We start from the raw sequence: 21,060 nt of genomic DNA, 5'->3' as shown, positions 1-21,060 counted from the left end.
GTTCCTCTGTGTGATTTGAGCCCGTAAGGCGCAGAAGCTGTACCACTTCCTTCTTCAGCCTGCTGAAAAAAAGAACAATTGTGTGTTGTGGAACTTGGCTTAACTGGTAGCCTTGTCTTTTTTCAAAGGAAAGCTCACCTGGCCAAACCACAGATAACGCAAACAGAGCGTTCTGCTATCAAAAGAAAAAAGTGTGTCACTCAGCGATGCAAATTGCCCTTCTGTGTTTACTTTCTCTCTCTCTTTGAAACAAAAAAAAAGAGGGATCAACTAATAGACGTTTATGCAAATTAAGATTCGTTGCACAGTCAGCCAGATGTTCAGTCTGGTTGTGTCATTTTTGTCCACCTACCGAGTCCTTCCCAAGAACCTGGGATAGGCAGGTGCCGTACTTTGATGGCATTCAAAGGCTTGTCCCAGGATGCCAGCTGTTCCAAGTAAAGCTGCCTTTTGCAATTGACTGGTGGGGATTTGGTCAATGCCGACAAATGTTTTGGGATTGTACCCAAGGCGCTTATTGCTATCGGTACTTCTATTTTTGCTTTCTTTTGCCACAGTTGTTCTACTTCTATTTGGACAGGTAGTCCTCAACTTACAATAGTTTGCTTAGTGACCATTCGAAGTTACAGCAGCATTGAAAAAAGGGACTTAGGCAGTGGTGGGTTGCTCCCGGTTTTGTCCGGTTCTTGCGAACCGGTAGTAAAAGTGGCGGGAGGCTCCGCCCATCCGTCCAGACATCATAATGGACAATCTGCGCATGCACAGAAGCGCATGCGTGAGCAAGCAAAGCAAGCGATCGCACGCACGTGCTCCCATTGCAAACCGGTAGTAAAGGTTAGTAAAGGTAAGTAGAACCCACCCCTGGACTTATGACCATTTTTCACGCTTACGACCGTTGCAACATCCCCATGATCACCTGATTGACATTCGAATGCTTGATAACTGACTCACATTTATGACAGTTGCCGTGTCCCTGGGTTACGCAATCCCCTTTGGCAACCTTCTGACAAGCGAAGTTCATGGAGGAAACCATATTCACTTCCCAACTCTGCTGCTAATTTAAAAACTGCAGGGTCTCCCTTAACAAATGTGGCGAGAAAAGTCGTTAAAATGGGGCGAAACTGACTTAACAAATTTTCTCAACTGAGCAACATAAATGTTGGGCTCAATTGCGATCCTAAGTCAGGGACTACGCGAATTTTGTATTTTGTGATGTTTCTATCTAGTTTGGTAGCAAAGAGTTTATACTTCGGTTGTAGGACTTGTGGTTGGTTTATAGACAGGTGTCTATAAGTAAAGGTAAAGGTTCCCCTCGCACATATGTGCTAGTTGTTCCTAACTCTAGGGGGCGGTACTCATCTTCATTTCAAAGCCAAAGAGCCAGCGCTGACCGAAAACATCTCCGTGGTCATGTGGCCAGCATGACTCAATGCCAAAGGTGCACAGAACGCTGTTCCCTTCCCACCAAAAGTGGTCCCTATTTTTCTACTTGCATTTTTTACCTGCTTTCGAACTGCTAAGTTGGCAGAAGCTGGGACAAGTAACGGGAGCTCACCCCAATATGCGGCGCTAGGGATTCGAACTTAGCAACTTAGCCACTGAGCCACCGCGTCCCTACAGGTGTCTATAGACTAGCCAAAAAGTCAATATCTACCAGTAGTGACCACCAGCATATGATCAAACACATCAAAGACGACAAGGGTTCAGCTGTATGATTGTGACCACTATCTTGGGGGATATCACTCTATAAAGCCTTAGTAACCTGGTGGCTCAGCAGACTGATAGCATTGTGATTAACACCACCTGTCTGCAATGACTGTAAGTTCGAATCTCACCAGGCTCAAGGTTGACTCAGCCTTCCATCCTTTCTAAGGTAGGTAAATTGAGGACCCAGTTTGTGGGGGCAACAAGCTGACTTTGTATAAATATACAAAAGGATGAAGGCTATTGCTTAACGCATTGTAAGCCGCCCTGAGTCTCCGGAGAAGGGCAGTATATAAATCAAATTAAAAAAAAAAAGACCACACCTAGAGTACTGCATCCAGTTTTGGTCACCACACTATAAAAAAGATGTTGAGACTCTAGAAAGAGTGCAGAGAAGAGCAACCAGGATGATTAGGGGACTGGAGGCTAAAACATACGAGGAACGGTTGCAGGGACTGGACATGGCTAGTCTAGTGAAGAGAAGGACCGGGGAGACATGAGAGCAGTCTTCCAATATTTGAGGGGCTGCCACAGAGAGGAGGGGGTCAAGCTATTTTCCAAAGCACCCGAAGGCCAGACAAGGAATAATGGATGGAAACTGATCAAGGAGAGATTCAACCTAGAAATGAGGAGGAATTTTCTGACAGTGAGAACAAGCAACCCATGGAACAGAAGTTGTCTTTGGAAGTTGTGGGAGCTTGATCACTTGAGACGTTTAAGAAAAGATTGGACTGCCATTTGTCAGAAATGGTGTAGGGCCTCCTGCTCGAGCAGGGGGTTGGACTAGATAATCTATAAAGTCCCTTCCAACTCTGTTAATCTGTAAGAAATCAAAGCCAATTCTGGAGCTGTTTTTGTCTCCTCTCAACAAATTCAGGAAATGTCTCCTCGTTTTCTTCTTTTTTTGTCATCTCCCTGCCCTGAACCTGGGAGACTGAGGATGGAGGAAAGCTCAAAGCTCAATGAGAGTAGGAGGAGAGAAGAGAGGAGCATAAACGCAAGGAGAGTTTATGACTTTATGAATATTCTAGAGGTTGCTTAGGTAGGTATTAGAAATTTGAAAGTCTGAAGACAGATTATTCTAATGATACTCCGTTGCTTATTCTGTTGGACTGGAAGACACGGGATTGGATTGTGTCAGGTTATTAACATCGACTTGTGTTCCCTTTTCAGAAATGAAAATGAACGGTGATGTGGCAGATTCCACAGAAATGAGGAATGATGGCAGTCACCGAGATCCCGGTAAGGAAACAGTTCTCCTCACTTTTTCTGGTGTCTTTTCATGCCTTCCAACAGCAGCCAACGTTCCGAGAGGAAGCTCCTGGCTGGAGATTGAAGCCCATCCTCAGATTGTCATGCTTTGTCTCCAGGTTTGGGAAACTAGAAACAAGTTTCCATTCTAGGAAGCCACTCTTTTTTTTACTGTTTCTTCATCCTCTTAAATTTACTAGGATGGTTATGGCTTTGGCGACCCAAAAACAAAACAAAACAAGAATTTACTAATAGAAGAGAATCTTGATAGATCGAGGTTGAACTATGGAGTCCTTGATGCTCTCTGAGCTTGGTTGCAGATATCTCATTCCCTAACTAAGGAACACTGATGATGTTACCAAGTTGGGTGACAAGACGTCTACAAGGAAACAAGGAAGCTCAGAGAGCATCAAGGACTTCACAAAGAAAGAGGTTATGGAGAAGGAGTCGGTGGGTGTTTGCCGCTCGCTTGTGTCTACTACAGCTTTGCTGAGCACTTTTAAGATGGCACTGCAGCCAACGAGAAATCTCTGGTTAACGACAAATTGATGCGACTGTCTCATTGCTTCATACTTCTGGCTGTGAAGTGATCACAGCCCTGAAGTATGATACGTCAGGGCAAGTCTACTGAAGTTCTCCGTAAAGGTCGAAAATTTATCTTAGAGGCAGAACGATTCGAGAACCCAAGTCCTTCTGCCGAATTTGCTTTCTTCACGGTGATTTTTGGCCTTTGCGTTGTTGCCATCTTAATTATCAGCAATCTGGGAAAGACGAGATTATCCTGACACATGTGTAAACTGTGTTAATAAGGCATAAATTAGTCCACCTTACGCTCCTGGTAACAGGAAGGAGAGAAAAAAAACGCTTGTGGTTGTGCAGTTCAAAGAAATTATTAGAGTAATTTCCTCCAGAATGAATAAATGATACCTCCAAAAGAGCTTAAAGGCCAAATCTTTTAACATCTAGAATTTGAACGTTGTTGTTATCAGCCCCTAATTAATTTAAGGATTTTGTTTTGCAAAATGAGGCATCCTCTGGCCATCTCCATTCATTTGACTGCACTTCCAAGCACTGATTTGACTCAAGTAGTCCTGGATTTACAACAGTTGAGTTAGTGACCATGCAAAGTTACAACAGCCCTGGAAAAGGGGACTTACGACCGTTTTTTCACACCTACAACCATTGGAGCTTCCCCATGGCCATGTGATGAAAATTCACACGCTTAACAACTGATTCTCTCCCAAAGGTGCTTCTTTTCAAGACTTTCGGGTTTTCCTTTGAAGACATTTCACTCAGGGGTGAAATGTAAAATGTGTTACTACCGGTTCTGTGGGCATGGCTTGGTGGGGGGGGGTAATGTGACTGGGTGGGCGTGGCCAACTTCTTTTTTTTTTTAACTTTTCAAAGCATTTTTTCTAATGCTTTGAAAAGCCTCTGCCGATCAGGCAACTCAGCTGGGATCGACAGAGAGGCTTTTTAAAAAATTGCAGGGGTGAAATGTAAAATGTGTTACTACCGGTTCTGTGGGCGTGGCTTGTGTGGGGGGGTAATGTGACTGGGTGGGCATGGCCAACTTCTTTTTTTTTTTAACTTTTCAAAGCATTTTTTCTAATGCTTTGAAAAGCCTCTGCCGATCAGGCAACTCAGCTGGGATCGACAGAGAGGCTTTTTAAAAAATCGCAGGGGTGAAATGTAAAATGTGTTACTACCGGTTCTGTGGGCGTGGCTTGGTGGTGGGGGGTAATATGACTGGGTGGGCGTGGCCAACTTCTTTTTTTTTTTAACTTTTCAAAGCATTTTTTCTAATGCTTTGAAAAGCCTCTCTGCCGATTAGGCAACTCAGCTGGGATCGACAGAGACTTTTCAAAGCATTTTTTTTACCACCTCTTCAGCCAAGAGGTTGCAGAAAAAAATGCTTTGAAAAGCCTCTGAGGATCCCAGCTGAGCTGCGTGATCATCAGAGGCTTTTTTTTTTTACTTTTAAAAACATTCTTTCGTCAGAAGGGGTTGTAGAAAAAATGCTTTTAAAAGTAAAAAAAAAAAGCCTCTGATGATCGCACAACTCAGCTGAGCATGGTGGGGGGGGGGTGCAGTGATTTTTGCTACCGGTTCTCTGAATCACCCGCCGCCATCACTACCGGATCGGGCGATCCGGTCCGAACCAGGAGCATTTCACCCCTGGTTTTGCTTCTCATCCAAGTAGTTTCTTCAGCTCTGGCTCTTCTGACTCATCATCCAGTCAGAGCTGAAGAAGCTTCTTGGATGAGAAGCGAAACGTCTTCAAAGAAAAACCAAAAAAGTCCAATTGCCTCCTGAAAAAAGCACCTTTGGGACAACCACGACCTGGATGATTGAGAATCTCCATAGACATTTAGCAACTGACTCATACTTATGACGGTTTCAAAGTCCCAGGGGTCATGTGATCCACTTTTGCAACCTTCTGACAAGCAAAGTCCATGAAGAAATCAGATTCACTTAACAACCGGATCACTAACTTAACAACCGTGGCCAGTAAAGTCATTAAACTCAATTTTACAAATGTCTCACTTAGCAGCAGAAATTTTGGGCTCAATTGTGGTCGTAAGTCGAGGACTACCTGTATCAATAAAACTTTGTATTCGGGTACTCAAAACCATTCTCCCTGAAGAGTAGATTTGAAAGTACCTAAATCTACATTAAAAATCAAATAAACGTTTCATTAGCTCTGATAAGAGAAAAATGGAAGCATTGTTGTTTAATGTTGATTGCTAAATTTGACTATAATTCCCATCATGTCTTGCCAGTGTGTTTGTGGAAGAGCTCTCTTTGGTCGTTGGGGAAAAATCATCCTTGGTCTAAAGGATCTCCCATCTTGGTCTCCAACCTTGGTAACTTCTGGACTTCAACTCCCAGCATTCCCCAGGCAGGGAAGCAAATCTGGCTGGGGAATCCTGGGAGTTGAAGTCCACGAGTCATAAAGTTGCCAAGGTTGGAGGCCCCTGGGCTAAAAGATTGGCTTGGAAGCTCCTAGATGTAGGACTTTCCTGGGGCAACCAATACAGAGACGTCTCAAAGGGCATTCCACAAAATATAGTTTAATATTCCACAATAGCCAAGGTTGCCACTCATTAAAAACACTGTGGGAACTTAAAAACCATAGCTTCCACGCCAATTATCTCATGCTCATTGGAGGACTTGAATGTGGCTTAAAGTGGGAAGAATGTGTTTTCCTGAGAGATGAGAACTTCAACAGTGATATGAGAAGGCGATGTCCCAATGCTCAGCAGGAATGTGCATGAGCAACACCGGTTACAACAACTTTGGCACACACAGTCACTGCAACTTCGAGATTAGCCAAGTCGGTGTGGCCAAGAGAGGGATTCTGGATCAGTGCTACACTTCCAGCTATGAGTTTCCAAAGTAAAGTGGTCATGTGGCCAGCATGACTCAACGCCAAAGGCGCACGGAACGCTGTTCCCTTCCCACCAAAGGTGGTCCCTATTTTTCTACTTGCATTTTTTACCTGCTTTCGAACTGCTAGGTTGGCAGAAGCTGGGACAAGTCACGGGAGCTCACCCCATTACACGGCACTAGGGATTCGAGCCGCTGAACTGCCGACCTTTCGATCGACAAGCTCAGCGTCTTAGCCACTGAGCCACCTAGTTCATTAAACTAGACATATCCAATTCCAGCAACCATTCTTCATATATGTTAGCCCCCAGCCCCCTAATCATCTGTTTTGTCCAAGGGGGGTCCAGTGATGCCACTAGAAAAAGGTATGGTTGAATAATTCAGCCTGTGTTCAATGGGTTAAAATTTGGGAAAGGAATGGAAGTCAACAGTTCCTCTCTCCCATCCATCCATCCATCCATCCATTTATTTATTTATTTATTTATTTATTTATTTATTTATTTATTTATTTATTTGTTTGTTTGTTTGTTTGTTTGTTTGTTTGTTTGTTTGTTTGTTTGTTTGTTTGTTTGTTTGTTAGTTAGTTAGTTAGTTAGTTAGTTAGTTAGTTAGATTTATATGCCACCCTTCTCCGGAGACTCAGGGTGGCTTACAATGCATTAAGCAATAGCTTTTATAATTTTGTATATACCTGCTTAGTAGGGCTTTCGCCCCCCCCACCAAGCGGTGTTCTTTTTTATACAAAGTCAGCTTATTTCCCCCACAATCCGGATCCTCATTTTACCTACCTCGAAAGGATGGAAGGCTGAGTCAACCTTGAGCCTGGTGAGATTTGAACTTGCAGTAATTGCAGGCAGCTGGTGCTACTTAATAGCATTTTAGTCTGCTGCGCCACCAAGGCTCTTTACTCCAATAGACCCCTAAAAAAATTTGAAGGTAAAGTGGGAAGCTTCCTGGAGCATCTTCCCCTTCCCATCCTTGCCCTTAATTTATTTTTTAAAATGGAATTACATTTCACTTCTTTTGTAACAAAATTTCAATAGCAGAATCGTGTTGGCCTACAGTTGATTGGGAAGCCCATGTGCGTCTAGATGGCAACGGTCAACTAGAAAATCAGCTAAAAGGTTCAGGGTTCGGGGAACACAAGGCAGAGTTGGGGTTGATGTTGGGAGAAAACCTTTAAAGGAAGGAAGTTCATCCTCAAATAGTCAAGAAGTAGGATGTAGAACTACTCTGAAGAAGCTCCTGACGAGGTCATCCTTCCTTGAAATTTGATGTTCCTCCACCCCTTTGTCTTTTGGGGGGATTTTTTTGACTTTCAACCTGCTACCCTCATTACCTTCTCCAACTTTAGAGGCCTCAAGATGTCATCAAGGTTGTGAGTCCAGAGCCACAAGATCTGAACTGTCAGAACTGGTTCTATTACAAGATCGAGAGCTTAGATCTTTAGGATTGACTCAACAAGTGTCTTATTCTTCCCTTCTCATGAGACTTCAGCTGGAGAGATTATTTCCCTCTGCCTGCCTATGAGATTCCAAGTTGGAGAACACAGTCTACTTTTGGGCCCAGGGACTGAGTCCAAATCTGGTTAACCCTTGGCTCAATCTAGAGACAGAGACAGATTAACCGAGTTGGAGGGAACCTTATAGGTCATCTAGTCCAACCCCCTACTCAAGCAGGAGACCCTACACCATTTCTGACAAATGGCAGTCCAATCTTTTCTCAAAGTCTCAAGTGATGAAGCTCCCACAACTTCTGAAGGCAACTTCTGAAGGCAACTTCTGTTCCATCAGCTGATTGTTCTCACTATCAGAAAGTTCCTCCTCATTTCTAGGTTGAATCTCTCCTTGGTCAGTTTCCATCCATTATTCCTTGTCTGGCCTTCAGGTGCCTTGGAAAACAAATTGACCCCCTCCTCTCTGTGGGAACCCCTCAAATATTGGAAGACTGCTATCCTGTCTCCTCTGGTCCTTCCCTTCACTAGACTAGCCATGCCCAGTTCCTGCAATCGTTCATCTTATGTTTTGGCCTCCAGTCCCCTCATCATCCTGGTTGCTCTTCTCTGCACTCTTTCTAGAGTCTCAACATCTTTTTTATAGTGTGGTGACCAAAACTGGATGCAGTACTCTAGGTGTGGTCTTACTAAGGCTTTATAGAGTGGTATTAGTACCTCCCTTGATCTTGATTGTATCCCTCTGTTAATGCATTTTAGGATTGCATTGGCTTTTTGTACTTTACTGTATTGTAGTCAAAAGACATCTTCATTGCCCCCTCCGATTACTATGCCTTATCTCTCCCCCTCCACTGGCCACCTGGCATGGTCTCCTTTGGCTACTCAATGGTTGATCCGGCTTGTTCTCTCCTGGTTGGACAACATCCTGAGTGAAACCTGGAACGCCATAAAATCCCATGAAAAATAATTCAGCTCTCCTTGCAATCTTCCAAAGACCTTCAGTGGAGGAGGGGGGTGCCAGGAGAGAATTCCCTGTGCTCCCCCACCCCCATGCCAGCGAGAGGGAGGGAAGGCAGCTGATACCTTCAGGGTTTCCGCAGCCTGTTGTTTCTTTATCTGCCTGCAAAAGGGTTCAGCCCAAATCCACAGGCCTGGGAAAATGGGGGGGGGGGGAGAACCAACTCCCACCAGTCCATCAAAAGCTCACTATGGATTTGGAAGAAGCGGCCAAAACTTCTTTCCAACGGAAGGCAGGCATCGAAGGAGCCTTTGACCTCCTCTCTCTTCTTTTCCATTGATTTGTTTTAATGGATTTCTTTTTCCCAAAAAAAAAATCCCAAACCAACCTCTGGCAGATGGAACTCCTCCCTACCTTCTTGAGGTGCCAGGATGAGTAGGCAGGGTAGTAGACCCGTATCTTTGTTTATTTGTGGCGAGCAGTAGGTCTCTCTCTATCTCCCTTGATTGCAACAGCCCAGATACACAGACTTCCCTTTGGAAACGGGGTGCGGTTGAAGGGGAGGATGGGAGTGAGGCAAGGCCTTTTTTAAAAAAAGAAAAGAAAAGAAAAGAATACTGTGGAAGAGGGGAAGGCAGCTCCAGCACACCTGTCCGTAACTGAATGGCTGTAGGCCATTGGGAAGCATGCTTCTCTCATTTCCCCGCCCTCTCTTCCACCGGACAAATGGGGAACCGTTCCAGGATCTTCTGCAATACATTTGGACAACCCCACTGCGCTCAGATGGATGAAATCCACACACCCTGTGTCAAATCTCACTTATAAAGGAAGCAAGGGGTTTTGGGAGGCACGGGTGCTATTCAGCAGGTTCTGACAGGTTCTGGAGAACCGGTAGCGGAAATTTTGAGTAGTTCGGAGAACCAGCAAATACCACCTCTGACTGGGCCCAGGAGTGGGGTGGAATGAGGATTTTGCAGTATCCTTCCCCTGGAGTGGGGAGGGAATGGGGATTTTGCAGTATCCTTCCCCTGGAGTGGGGAGGGAATTGAGATTTTGCAGTATCCTTCCCCTGGAGCAGGGTGGGAATGGGGATTTTGCAGTATCCTTCCCCTGGAGTGGAGAAGGAATGGGGATTTTGCAGTATCTTTCCCCTGGAGTGGGGAGGGAATGGGGATTTTGCAGTATCCTTCCCCTGGAGTGGGGTGGGAATGGAGAATTTGCAATATCCTTCTCCCAGGAGTAGGGAGGGAATGGGGATTTTGCAGTATCCTTCCCCTAGAGTGGGGTGGGAATGGGGATTTTGCAGTATCCTTCCCCTGGAGTGGGGTAGGAATGGGGATTTTGCAGTATCCTTCCCCTGGAGTGGGGTAGGAATGGGGATTTTGCAGTATCCTTCCCCTGGAGTGGGGAGGGAATGGGGATTTTGCAGTATCTTTCCCCTGGAGTGGGGAGGGAATGGGAATTTTGCAGTATCCTTCCCCTAGAGTGGGGTGGGAATGGGGATTTTGCAGTATCCTTCCCCTGGAGTGGGAAGGGAATGGAGATTTTGCAGTATCCTTCCCCTGCCATGCCCACCAAGCCACGCCCACAGAACCAGTAGTAAAACAAAAATGTGAATTCCACCAGTGGGTTTGGGGCTAGTTCGCACAGGTGAGATCTGGAGCATTTCACCGTGCAGGTGGGAAAACAACAGTGTTTGTTCCCTCACCCGCAGTTCGACACCCGGTTCTTTGCATGTAGGAAATGGACATATTAGGGAAAGTGCAAAACTAGGATTCTTCTGCCAGCCTCGTGTTTTCCACAGCTGAGGAAGGCCGTTGCATGTTTTCCCTTCCAGTGTGACGCTCAGGACTTGTTTACCTCTTCTCTGCTGTTTTGTTGGTAAATGTAGATCCTTCTGCTCTTGGGATTTCTTTTTCTTCCTTGAGGCGTTGGCTGTCACGAGGAGGGGAAAGAAATGGAAGCAGCGTTAGAGAAACAAGGGAAGGCTTTTAAGCAGAAGACAATTTCACCAGGAAGTTCAGGCCCCCCACCATCTCCGGGAATCTGCTCGTTCCTGTCAAACTCTTTGGAATGAAATGCCTTCTTCAGTTTGTCACCTGTATGACCCCGAGCAGAAGCAGAGTGACTTTTTCTCAGCTGCCACAAAGGAAAAGATGAAACTTATCCTATTCCAGCAAGCCGGCCTTGCCTAATTTTCTCCCCCGTTTTAAAATTCTTTTAAATCAAAATTTTAATCTTCTTTTAAATTATTGGGATTTTTAATTGTCTCGGGCTAAATTATTTAATCTGGTTTTAAATTATATCTTCTAACTTTTGTATCTATGTATTTTATTTTGTGCCTGTTCGCCGCCCTGAGTCCTTCGGGAGTAGGGCGGTATATAAATCTAATAAAACAAACAAACAAACAAACTTCTGGAGATGATCATTTCTGTGTTCCTACTGGACCAGATGAGCCAAGACAGTGATGAGTGCTACCTCACTTTTGGAGAAGTCATACTGTACTACTCAAATAAAAAGGAGAATGGAATGGAATGGAATGGAATGGAATGGAATGGAATGGAGTAGAGTAGAGTAGAGTAGAGTAGAGTAGAGTAGAGTAGAGTAGAGTAGAGTAGAGTAGAGTAGAGTAGAGTAGAGTAGAGTAGAGTAGAATAACAGAGTTGGATAACAGAGTTGGAAGGGACTAGTAGAGGTCTACTAGTCCAACCCCCTGCTCGGACAGGAAAACCTACACCACTTCAGACAAATGGTTATCCAACATCTTCTTAAAAACTTCCAGTGTTGGAGCATTCACAACTTCTGGATTAAATTAAAATGAGTTAATTGTTCAGGAAATGTCTCCTTAGTTCTACGTTGCTTCTCTCCTTGCTTAGTTTCCATCCGTTGCTTCTTGTCCTGCCCTCAGGTGCTTTGAAGAACAGCTTGACTCCTTCTTCTCTGGGGCAGCCCCTGAGATGTTGGAACACTGCTATCATGTCACCTGTCGTGTCAGTTCTTTACATGCAGAAGAACCCCAGTTCAGGTGCCCACCATCTCTAGATTTTGGTGGTCGTTCTGTTGTCCCATTTTCTCTGATCCTCCCTGGACCTCATTTCTTCCAGATTGTCTCTCACGGCTTAACTGGTTCCATGAATTCTTGAAAGCTCTTGCTTTGGAATTTCAGCTACCTCATCTTTTGTTGACCGCTGTTTTCATTGCGTTTATTTTTCCAAGTGTCCCAATCTTTTCCAATCACTCTTTCCTGGAGTGACTGTGTCAGAAGTCCAAAGTATCAAGCGTCCAAAATATTTAGGCTTTCGTTTCCCTTACCTCTGGAACATCCACGCACTTCTCTAAATCTGCCAACTGAAATCAGCAATGCTCAAGATAAACTCCAATTCTGACTTTTGTCTATAAATCATCTCATATATAATCCTATTGTCAGCTTTGGAAGCCATATTAGGCCGGAAGCTTCCATGCTGCCACCTTCTCATGTGTGGGAAAGTAGGCAGGGGGGATTTAGTAAAGGGGTTGTCTGTAGACATAATAGCATTCTTCCTGTCGGTCAAGGTCAGGGCGATCCTGCATCTGGAGAAGGAGTGGTCAGAGTGAGGTCTCAAGACGGGACGGATGGTGATTGGGGCATGTGATCGACTAGGGAGTGAGGGGATGGTTTTGGGGGTTTTGATTTACTGAGGGAAAACCCAGATTTCTCAGATTCGGGTTTTCCCAGATGTGCCAGTTTACCTATTTTAGTAAATAGAACTTTGAAAAATGCTTGCTTCAGAGTTTTTACTTGGAGTTGGGTTTCTTTTCTGGAACGCTGACACCTATATTATCTAAAGTCAGATATACTCCAAGATGGGATTTTTATACCTTTTGGCAGGGGTGAAATCCAGCAGGTTCTGACAGGTTCTGGAGAACCGGTAGTGGACATTTTGAGTAGTTCGGAGAACCGGTAGTGGAAATTTTAAGTAGTTCAGAGAACCAGTAGCGGAAATTTTGAGTAGTTCAGAGAACCGGTAGTGGAAATTTTAAGTAGTTCAGAGAACCGGTAGTGAAAATTTTGAGTAGTTCGGAGAACCGGTAGTGGAAATTTTGAATAGTTCGGAGAACTGGCAAATGCCACCTCTGGCTGGCCCCAGAGTGGGGTGGGAATTGAGATTTTGTAATATCCTTTCCCCAGGAGTGGGAAGGGAATGGGGATTTTGCAGTATCCTTCCCCTGCCACGCCCACCAAGCAACACCATGCCCACCAAGCCACGCCCAGAGAACCGGTAGTAAAAAAAATGGGATTTCACCACTGCCTTGTGGGAACCTGCTGATCGGATCACAATGATCAGGTGCCTAGTAACATTAATCCAAGGTTTATTTAACTATGATTTGTTGGGCCAACATGAGATCTGTGCATAAGCCAAAGGGCCACCAAATACACTTAGACTCTGCGTGCTCTTCCCAATGTACACATACCCAAAACAAACCATCTAACAAGGCTTGGGTAGCACATCCCAGCTGGGATCTTTTTGCCAATTACGGAGCAGTCCGTTGCTATGGTAATTCTGGTCTGTAGAACATTTGCATAAAGCAGCTGATTTCCATAATGGAACTCTGAGCCAGACAAGCGTAAAATTTCCATACGGGGCCAGCTCTTCATGAAGAAGAAGTCCGTTGAGGTGGAGGTTTACAGGAGGGTGAAGATTTGAATATCAAATGAGGAGACATCCTGGAAAGAAGACAATAGGGAGTGGGACTGGGCATCAGAAAGGGGAGAAGGAGGAAGAGGAGGAGGAAGCGATGAAGAAGGACCAGACACAGAAGAGACAAGGATGGAGATACCGGCTCATTGACGGTACCAAACCTTCACTTAGGACCTTCTGTCCATTCCCAAACAGACTTTTTGCATATCGTGATCCCCACAGACAATTTATAATGGCTAAAGCAATATACCAAATGTGAGAATAAATCAATAAACTCATCTTTCCTTCTACATGTACATATTTCCTTCTACATACCAGTTGTGCAGCCGCCGCCAAAAAAGCAAATGCAATCCTTGGTTGTATAAACAGAGGCATAGAATCAAAATCATGTGAAGTATTAGTACCGGTTTATAAAGCTTTGGTAAGGCCACATCTGGAATGCCGCATCCAGTTTTGGTCACAACGTTACAAAAAGGATGTTGAGACTTCGGAAAAAGTACAGAGAAGAGCAACTAAGTCCTGGAGACCAAAACATATGAAGAACTGCTGCAGGATTTGGGTTTGGCTAGTGAGTAGAGTAGAGTAGAGTAGAGTAGAGTAGAGTAGAGTAGAGTAGAGAATAGAATAGAATAGAGAATAGAATAGAGTAGACTCTATAGAGAATAGAGTAGAGTAGAGTAGAATAGAGAATAGAGAATAGAGAATAGAGAATAGAGTAGAGTAGAGTAGAGTAGAGTAGAGTAGAGTAGAGTAGAGTAGAGTAGAGAATAGAGAATAGAGAATAGAGAATAGAGAATAGAGAATAGAGTAGAGTAGAGTAGAGTAGAATAGAGTATAGAATAGAATAGAATAGAATTCTTTATTAGACAAGTGTGATTGAACACACAAGGAACTTGTCTTTGGTGCATATGCTCTCAGTGTACATAAGGAGAATAAAATACATTCATCAAGAATAAAAAGATACAACACTTAGTGATAGTCAAGGTTACTAATAAGCTATCAAATCATACTAGGAAACAAATAAAAAACAATATAACTGAAAGATACAAGCAACAAGGTTATAGTAATAGAGTAAGTGGGAAGAAATAGATACTAGTAAGGAAGAGAAGAATAATAGTAATTCAGTCTTAGTAAATTATTTGACAGTGTTATGGGAATTAGTTGTTAAGAAGTGGCATAGTATTGACCAATACTATGCCAACTCAGGAACGTCTACTTTACAAAATTGAAAAGTGAATGGGTCCTTGGGTGCTTCGGAGAGAAGCCCACGCTCCCAAACTCCTGATGAGAGTTTGATGGATCCCACGAGTCACTTGGTGGTGAGATGGGCAGCAAACAAATTTCATCAATCGATCGATAAAGGGGAATGATGCCCTGAACTGCTCCGTGGGGGCAGGTGGTACCAGCCTTTTCGCTCAATGTTCCCTGATGGATTTATGGTTAAGTTTGCTGTTTGCTCCTGAGCGGCAAACAACAATACTTGCTTGACAAACCCCACAAATTCCATCCAGAATCGGGGCACATTTTCTCCACTTCAGGGAAAAGTCCCCAGGCGAAGTCGCAGAGCTCTTGCCAAGGCTGTGTAAAATTGACTCATGGCTGGTTGTTGCCAGCTCTCCGAGGGAGGGGAGGAAGCCAGCGCCTCTCTCAACAGCTTGCTGGGACTCGGCTCTCCTCCCAAACATCTCCTGCCTCGCGCCTGGAATTGTGGTGGATCCAGTTCGGTTGGATATATCGGGAGCCCTCTCCCCAAGAGACGTCCGTTCGACCTCGTGTCTCTTCTCGTGTTGGAAAGAGGTCGGCCCCAAAGAAAGCCACATCGAACCCTGGCTCTCTTCCAAGAGGGATGAAACCCTCTCCCCAAAAAATTGTGGTCTCAACCCTTGAGCAAGATGAGGCTTCACTGTTGAAATTCCATCCCTATCAAAGTGGCAAGCTGAAGTATGTTTAGAAGGGATTAAACCCATGGAAGTCAATGGGACTTCATTTGGAGACGTCAGATTGGGCTGGTTGGGCAGCCAGAATTTCCCTGGGGATATGGGTCCATTTTGATTCCTAACAACAGCTGCAAAATATCTGGCAGAAGCTGGTGTCCACAGCTAGAAGACGGGCAGATTTGACCAGATCCGAGGTCGGCAACCTTAAACACTCAAAGAGCCACAAAGGTCCTAACTGGAAGCTCTCATTCAATTCTGGAGCCAACTGGAAGTCCGGTTCCCCCACCATAGTCTCCTCCTAGCATGGCGTCCTTTTTCCTCTGCTGACCAGAAGTCCAGTTCCCCCACCATAGAGTCTCCTCCTAGCGTGGCATCTTTTTCCTCCACCTGTCCTAATCAAAATCCCTATCGATTGTGGAGCCGACCAGCAACAGGGAGCCACAGCAGAGGGATGAAAGAGCCACATGCGGCTCCAGAGCCACAGGTTGCTGACCCTTGGACCAGATGATCATCCTAGCTTGATATTTAGACGTATTTCCCCATTTCAGCAAAAGTTGACTTGCCTTCCTTTACAACTGGCACTGTGCATGGAATAGATTCCTTTTCTCCTTTCTCTTTTGGTGAACTGCATACATACCTGCTCTCAGCCCCTACTTTTAGTCTTGCTTCAGATCGATGGGGTCCTTTGTGCCCTCTGAGCTAATACCTGATACTGAGGTATGAATCTTAGTCTTAATTTATGCTTATAGGGATGTTGATTCATGCCGAGGAGATGCTTTGGTCCTTTTGTTTCCTTTTTAGCTTTTTGATTGTCTTTATTTTTCTTTTTTTTTTTGGAATGGTGTACAGCAGGGGTCTCCAATCTTGGCAACTTTAAGCTTGGAGAACTTGCTGGCTGGGGAATTCTGGGAGTTGAAGTCCTCCAGGCTTAAAGCTGCCAAGGTTGGAGACCTCTGATGTAGAGAGCAAACTCCCCTCCCTTCTAGCACTGATGATGGGACCTAGTTGGGTCATGAAACATCTGCAGGAAAACAACCAAGCTCAGAGAGCACCAAGGACCCCATAGATGTCCTCCTCTTCCTCCTCCTCCTCCTCCTCCTCTCTTCAAACCCCACTCACTTCTAACACTGATTGTGTTACTTAGTTGGGTCATGAAACGTCTGCAAGAGAACAACCAAGCTCAGAGAGCACCAAGGTTCCCACAGTGCAACCCTAAGCTACAAATCTTCTCTTGCATCGGTTGCTTTGGCTCAAAGGGGATCCATCAGGTTGGCCTCTAATGAACTCCAGAAGCCGCTGGCATTGGCTTTCGTGAATCCTGGAGACTTGCAAATAACAAAGACTCCTTCCAGAGCGCATCGATGTATCCTGCTGTAGGCACCTGACAGCCTGAAGCTGGGCAAGACTAGACATGGCACTCGGCGTTGGGCTATGCTCATTCTATGAAGAAGGTAAGGAAGAGATCGAGGTAGAATTTTACAGCTGCTGCTGCTAGGGGAAAACATGCCTTTGGGAGCATCGTTGGATCCCACAGGACACATAGTGGTCAACCACTGAAGCTGACCTGGCCAAAGCCATTTTAGAAGCTTCAGTGCTGCCACATGGGAGCTGAGGGATAGGGAGGGGGCAGTGGTGAAATCCGAACCGGTTGCTACCGGTTTGTTGGCTGTGGATGTGTGCTGTGTGCCGAACATGCACTATGTATGCATGTGCAGCACATACCAAACGCGCGCTGCTGGGAAGGTAAGTAGAAGAGCGAGGGGGGAGGGATCAGCTGTGCCGCACGATTTAGCTTCACTAGAAAGCAGGATTTCCTGCTTTCTAGCAAAGCTAAACCATCGGCACAGCTGATCATTGGAAATACCGGTTTGCCTGAACCGGTAGCTTTTTTTTACTACCGGTTTGACCGAACCGGTAGTTTTTATCACTACAGGTTTGCCCAAACCGGAGTGAACCGGTAGCATTTCAACCCTGGGAAGGGGGATTTGAGATAGCTGGGATTTTGTAGTCAAAACAAAATACTTTCTCTTGAGAACCAAGGACATTCTCACACCTGGTCAGAGGAAGGAGGAGTGATGTCACCAGGCAACCAGACAGAGCCGTGATTGGACAGTGTGACTGATTGTTTTGAGAAAGTGACAAACTTTTACTTTTAATTAAGTGAAAACTGACTCTGAAGATTCCTGTCGGTTTTCACCAGATCCGTGCCAATATGATCTATCCAATAAAGCTATTCTTTGAGGAATCTACCTGCCTCGGAGTTTTGCTTGCTATGGGTCTATTACTTGGACCCCCGACAATAATTCTCTTAGGAAATCAAATCTCAGTGTTAGTTTGAAGAGAAGGCAGCATTTTACTCAAATCCAGAAGAACAGAATTCTTGTTTGGTTGACATCCTGTGTAATTTTGGGAAGGAACCCTTTTTAGGTCTAAGAGATCTACATATCCAAGAATGTCTTCGGCTTCAGTAGATATCAGAAGGATGTGGACAAGTGTTCATCCATTTTACAATCTGCTAGCTACATCCAACTTGGTTCTATGAGAAGCAAGCTGGACGAGAGAGATTGACCATCTGGAAGTGAGTGTCTGAGATGTTCAATCAGAACTCAAGAAGCCTTCTTGGATTAGAAGTGAAACAGCTTCAAGGAAAAAACAAAGAAAAAGTTCAGTTGCCTCTTGAAAAAGCAGCTTTGGTTGAGGGACTACAACTCCCAGCATTCCAAGCTGGCATGAGAATCCATGAACCTTGGAAGCTCCAGAGACATCCTTAGGGAAAGCTGAAGGAGATCTTTCTGCATTCTTCTGTGTGGGTCAACTCCATGTCCTCCTTCTCTCCTTACCAACTACATGGTCCACCAAGAGATAGATTTGTGGATCTACCACAAATTCCTCTTTCCAAACCAGGTGAGCCGAAGAGGTGCTGTTTATTTAGCCATTTGTATAATGTCATTCATGGGACGTGGTGGCTCAGTGGCTAAGACGCCGAGCTTGTTTATTGAAATGTTGGCAGTTCAGTGGTTCGAATCCCTAGTGCCACATAATGGGGTGAGCTCCCGTTACTTGTCCCAGCTTCTGCCAACCTAGCAGTTCAAAAGCAGGTAAAAAATGCCAAGTAGAAAAATAGGGACCACCTTTGGTGGGAAGAGAACAGCGTTCCATGCGCCTTTGGCGTTGAGTCATGCCGGCCACATGACCACGGAGACATCTTCGGACAGCGCTGGCTCTTCGGCTTTGACACAGAGATGAGCACTGCCCCCTAGAGTCGGGAACGACTGGCACATATGTGCGAGGGGAACTTTTACCTTATAATGTCCATCAGTTGCCTACAGCCAGAAGTTCTCAGGGCAAAATACTATCAACATACCAACAAAATCTGCAGGACAGCTTCATCAAGCAGCACTATGTGAAAAGAAAACTGGAAAAGAAGAGAGAAGATGTGGTGGCATAGAAAAATGCTGCTTTACCAGGATTTTTCCCCCCTCCTTTGCTGCTCTGCACGATGGGGCAACTGAGCCCGAGAATCATACACCAAGCACTGAATATAGAAATCACCTCTGTAGCCTGTTTTCGCCACAAATTACACCGTGCAATTATAAACTTGTGGTAGATTGGACCATGCCTTATAGATAAGAGAATGAGAAGGCAGCTTCTGCCATGCTACTGGTCTTGTTGCCTTTCACAAGATGCACAGGTGTGCCTCATCTTTTGGGCGTGCCAAGGTTTCAAGAGCAGCAGGGGCCACTGCTGACATGATAGCAGCGTTTCAATATTTGAGGGATTGTTGCAAAGACGAGCGAGTCAAGCTATTCTCCAAAGCACCAGAAGGCAGGATAAGAAGAGAGAAGAGAAGAGAAGAGGAGAGGAGAGGAGAGGAGAGGAGAGGAGAGGAGAGGAGAGGAGAGGAGAGGAGAAGAGAAGAGAAGAGAAGAGAAGAGAAGAGAAGAGAAGAGAAGAGAAGAGAAGAGAAGAGAAGAGAAGAGAAGAGAAGAGAAGAGAAGAGAAGAGAAGAGAAGAGAAGAGAAGAGAAGAGAAGAGAAGAGAAGAGTTGGAAGGGACCTTGGAGGTCTTCTAGTCCAACCCTCTGCCCAGGCAGGAAACCCTACACCACTTCAGACATAGTGACGGATGGAAATTGATCAAGGAGAGACGCAACCTGGAATTAAGGAGAAATTTCCTGACATTGAGAACAATTAACCAGTGAAACAACTTGCCTCCAGAAGTTGTGGATGCTCAGTGTGGACTTTGGAGAAGAGACTTAGCAGCCACTTCTGTAAAATGGAATAGGGTCTTCTGCTTAAGCAGGGGATTTGATTAGAAGACCTCAAAGTTCTCTTCCAACTCTGTTATTCCAATATTTAAGGGGCTGCCACAAAGAAGAGGAGGTCAACCTATTCTCCAAAGCACCTGAAGGCAGGTCAAGAAGCAACGGATGGGAATGAATTAGGTAGAGAACCAACCTTGAATTAAGAAGAAATGTCCTGACAGTGAGAACAATAAAGCAGTGGAACAATTTGCCTTCAGAAGTTGTGGGGGCTCCATCACTCTCAAGAAGAGACTGGCTCAGTGTTTGGTTAGGTTCATGGATTTTAAAGCAGAAAAATATATCAACTGAATATTGGTGGAAGGGAGGGAGGGAGAGAGGGAGAGAGGAAAGGAAGGAAGAAGGCAGGGAGGGAGGGAGGGAAGGAAGGAAAGGAAAGAGTGATAAGGAAGGGAGAGAGGGAGGGAAGGAAAGAAGGAGAGATAAGGAAGGGAGAGAGGGAGGGAAGGAGGGAGGGATGGAAGGAAGAAAGAAGGGAGGAAGGGAAGGAAGGAAGGAAGGAGAGATAAGGGAGGGAGGAAGGAAGGGAGAGAGGGAGCGAGGGAAGGAAGGAAGGCAGAAGGCAGGGAGGGAGGGAAGGAAGGAAAGGAAAGAGTGATAAGGAAGGGAGCGAGCGAGGGAGGGAGGGATGGAAGGAAGAAAGAAGGGAGGAAGGGAGGGAAGGAAGGAGAGATAAGGGAGGGAAGGGAGGGAGGGAGGGGAGAAAAAGAGAAGGGAGGGAGGGGGAGGGAAGGAAGGAAGGAAGGAAGGAAGGAAGGAAGGAAGGAAGGAAGGAAGGAAGGAAGGAAGGAAGGAAGGAAGGACCAATCCACCACTACACCTACTATTGGTCTTGGCAACTGCTCTAAGGCTAATATCAACTGTGCAACTCACACTGAGATTTACGACAATTCAGGATAACCAGTACAATTTGGGTTCCAGGGATCAAAGAGTTGCGCGTGTCCAGCAAAATCCGGCAATTCCCACTCATCCCCAAACGCAAGGAGGAACAAAATAATTCCGTCCGGCGACACTGAGATAGGTCTACCTAAATATGCCCCTTTTTTTTTGCTACCTTGGATTGCCAGAAGAGTCAATTCCCTAGAAGTTTGCCTGTCCTTGACCTGAAATTATGAATGTGATGGAAGCAAGGAAGGTTTGTACAGCTAGAAAAGTTGGGCTAGTTTAGTGAATGATTCGAACTTAGAATAACTTTTATTGTCACTTTGAATCAGTGGTGAAATCCAATTTTTTTTACTACCGGTTCTGTGGGCGTGGCTTCGTGGGTGTGGCGTGGTGTGGCTTGGTGGGCGTGGCTTGGTGGGCATGGCAGGGGAAGGATATTGCAAAATCCCCATTCCCACCCCACTCCAGGGGGAAGGAGATTG

General features: G+C 45.2%; 1 protein-coding gene across 1 annotated transcript in view; it reads left to right on the top strand.

The window, feature by feature from the left end:
- The window catches only part of POU2F3 (POU class 2 homeobox 3), an 84,768-nt gene that overhangs the window by 11,426 nt on the left and 52,282 nt on the right, over positions 1-21,060 (top strand). Inside the window, 1 exon segment of the mRNA XM_070952355.1 lies at positions 2,878-2,946. Within this exon segment, the coding sequence (XP_070808456.1) occupies positions 2,878-2,946 (69 nt within the window).

Source organism: Pituophis catenifer, unplaced genomic scaffold (genome assembly GCF_029215685.1).
Source record: "Pituophis catenifer annectens isolate HBS135680 unplaced genomic scaffold, rPitCat1.0.hap2 SCAF_12, whole genome shotgun sequence".
In the NCBI taxonomy this organism is placed as follows: Eukaryota; Metazoa; Chordata; class Lepidosauria; order Squamata; family Colubridae; genus Pituophis; species Pituophis catenifer.
The sequence above is the reverse complement of the archived record's forward strand: the minus strand, read 5'-3'. Positions and strand labels throughout refer to the sequence as shown.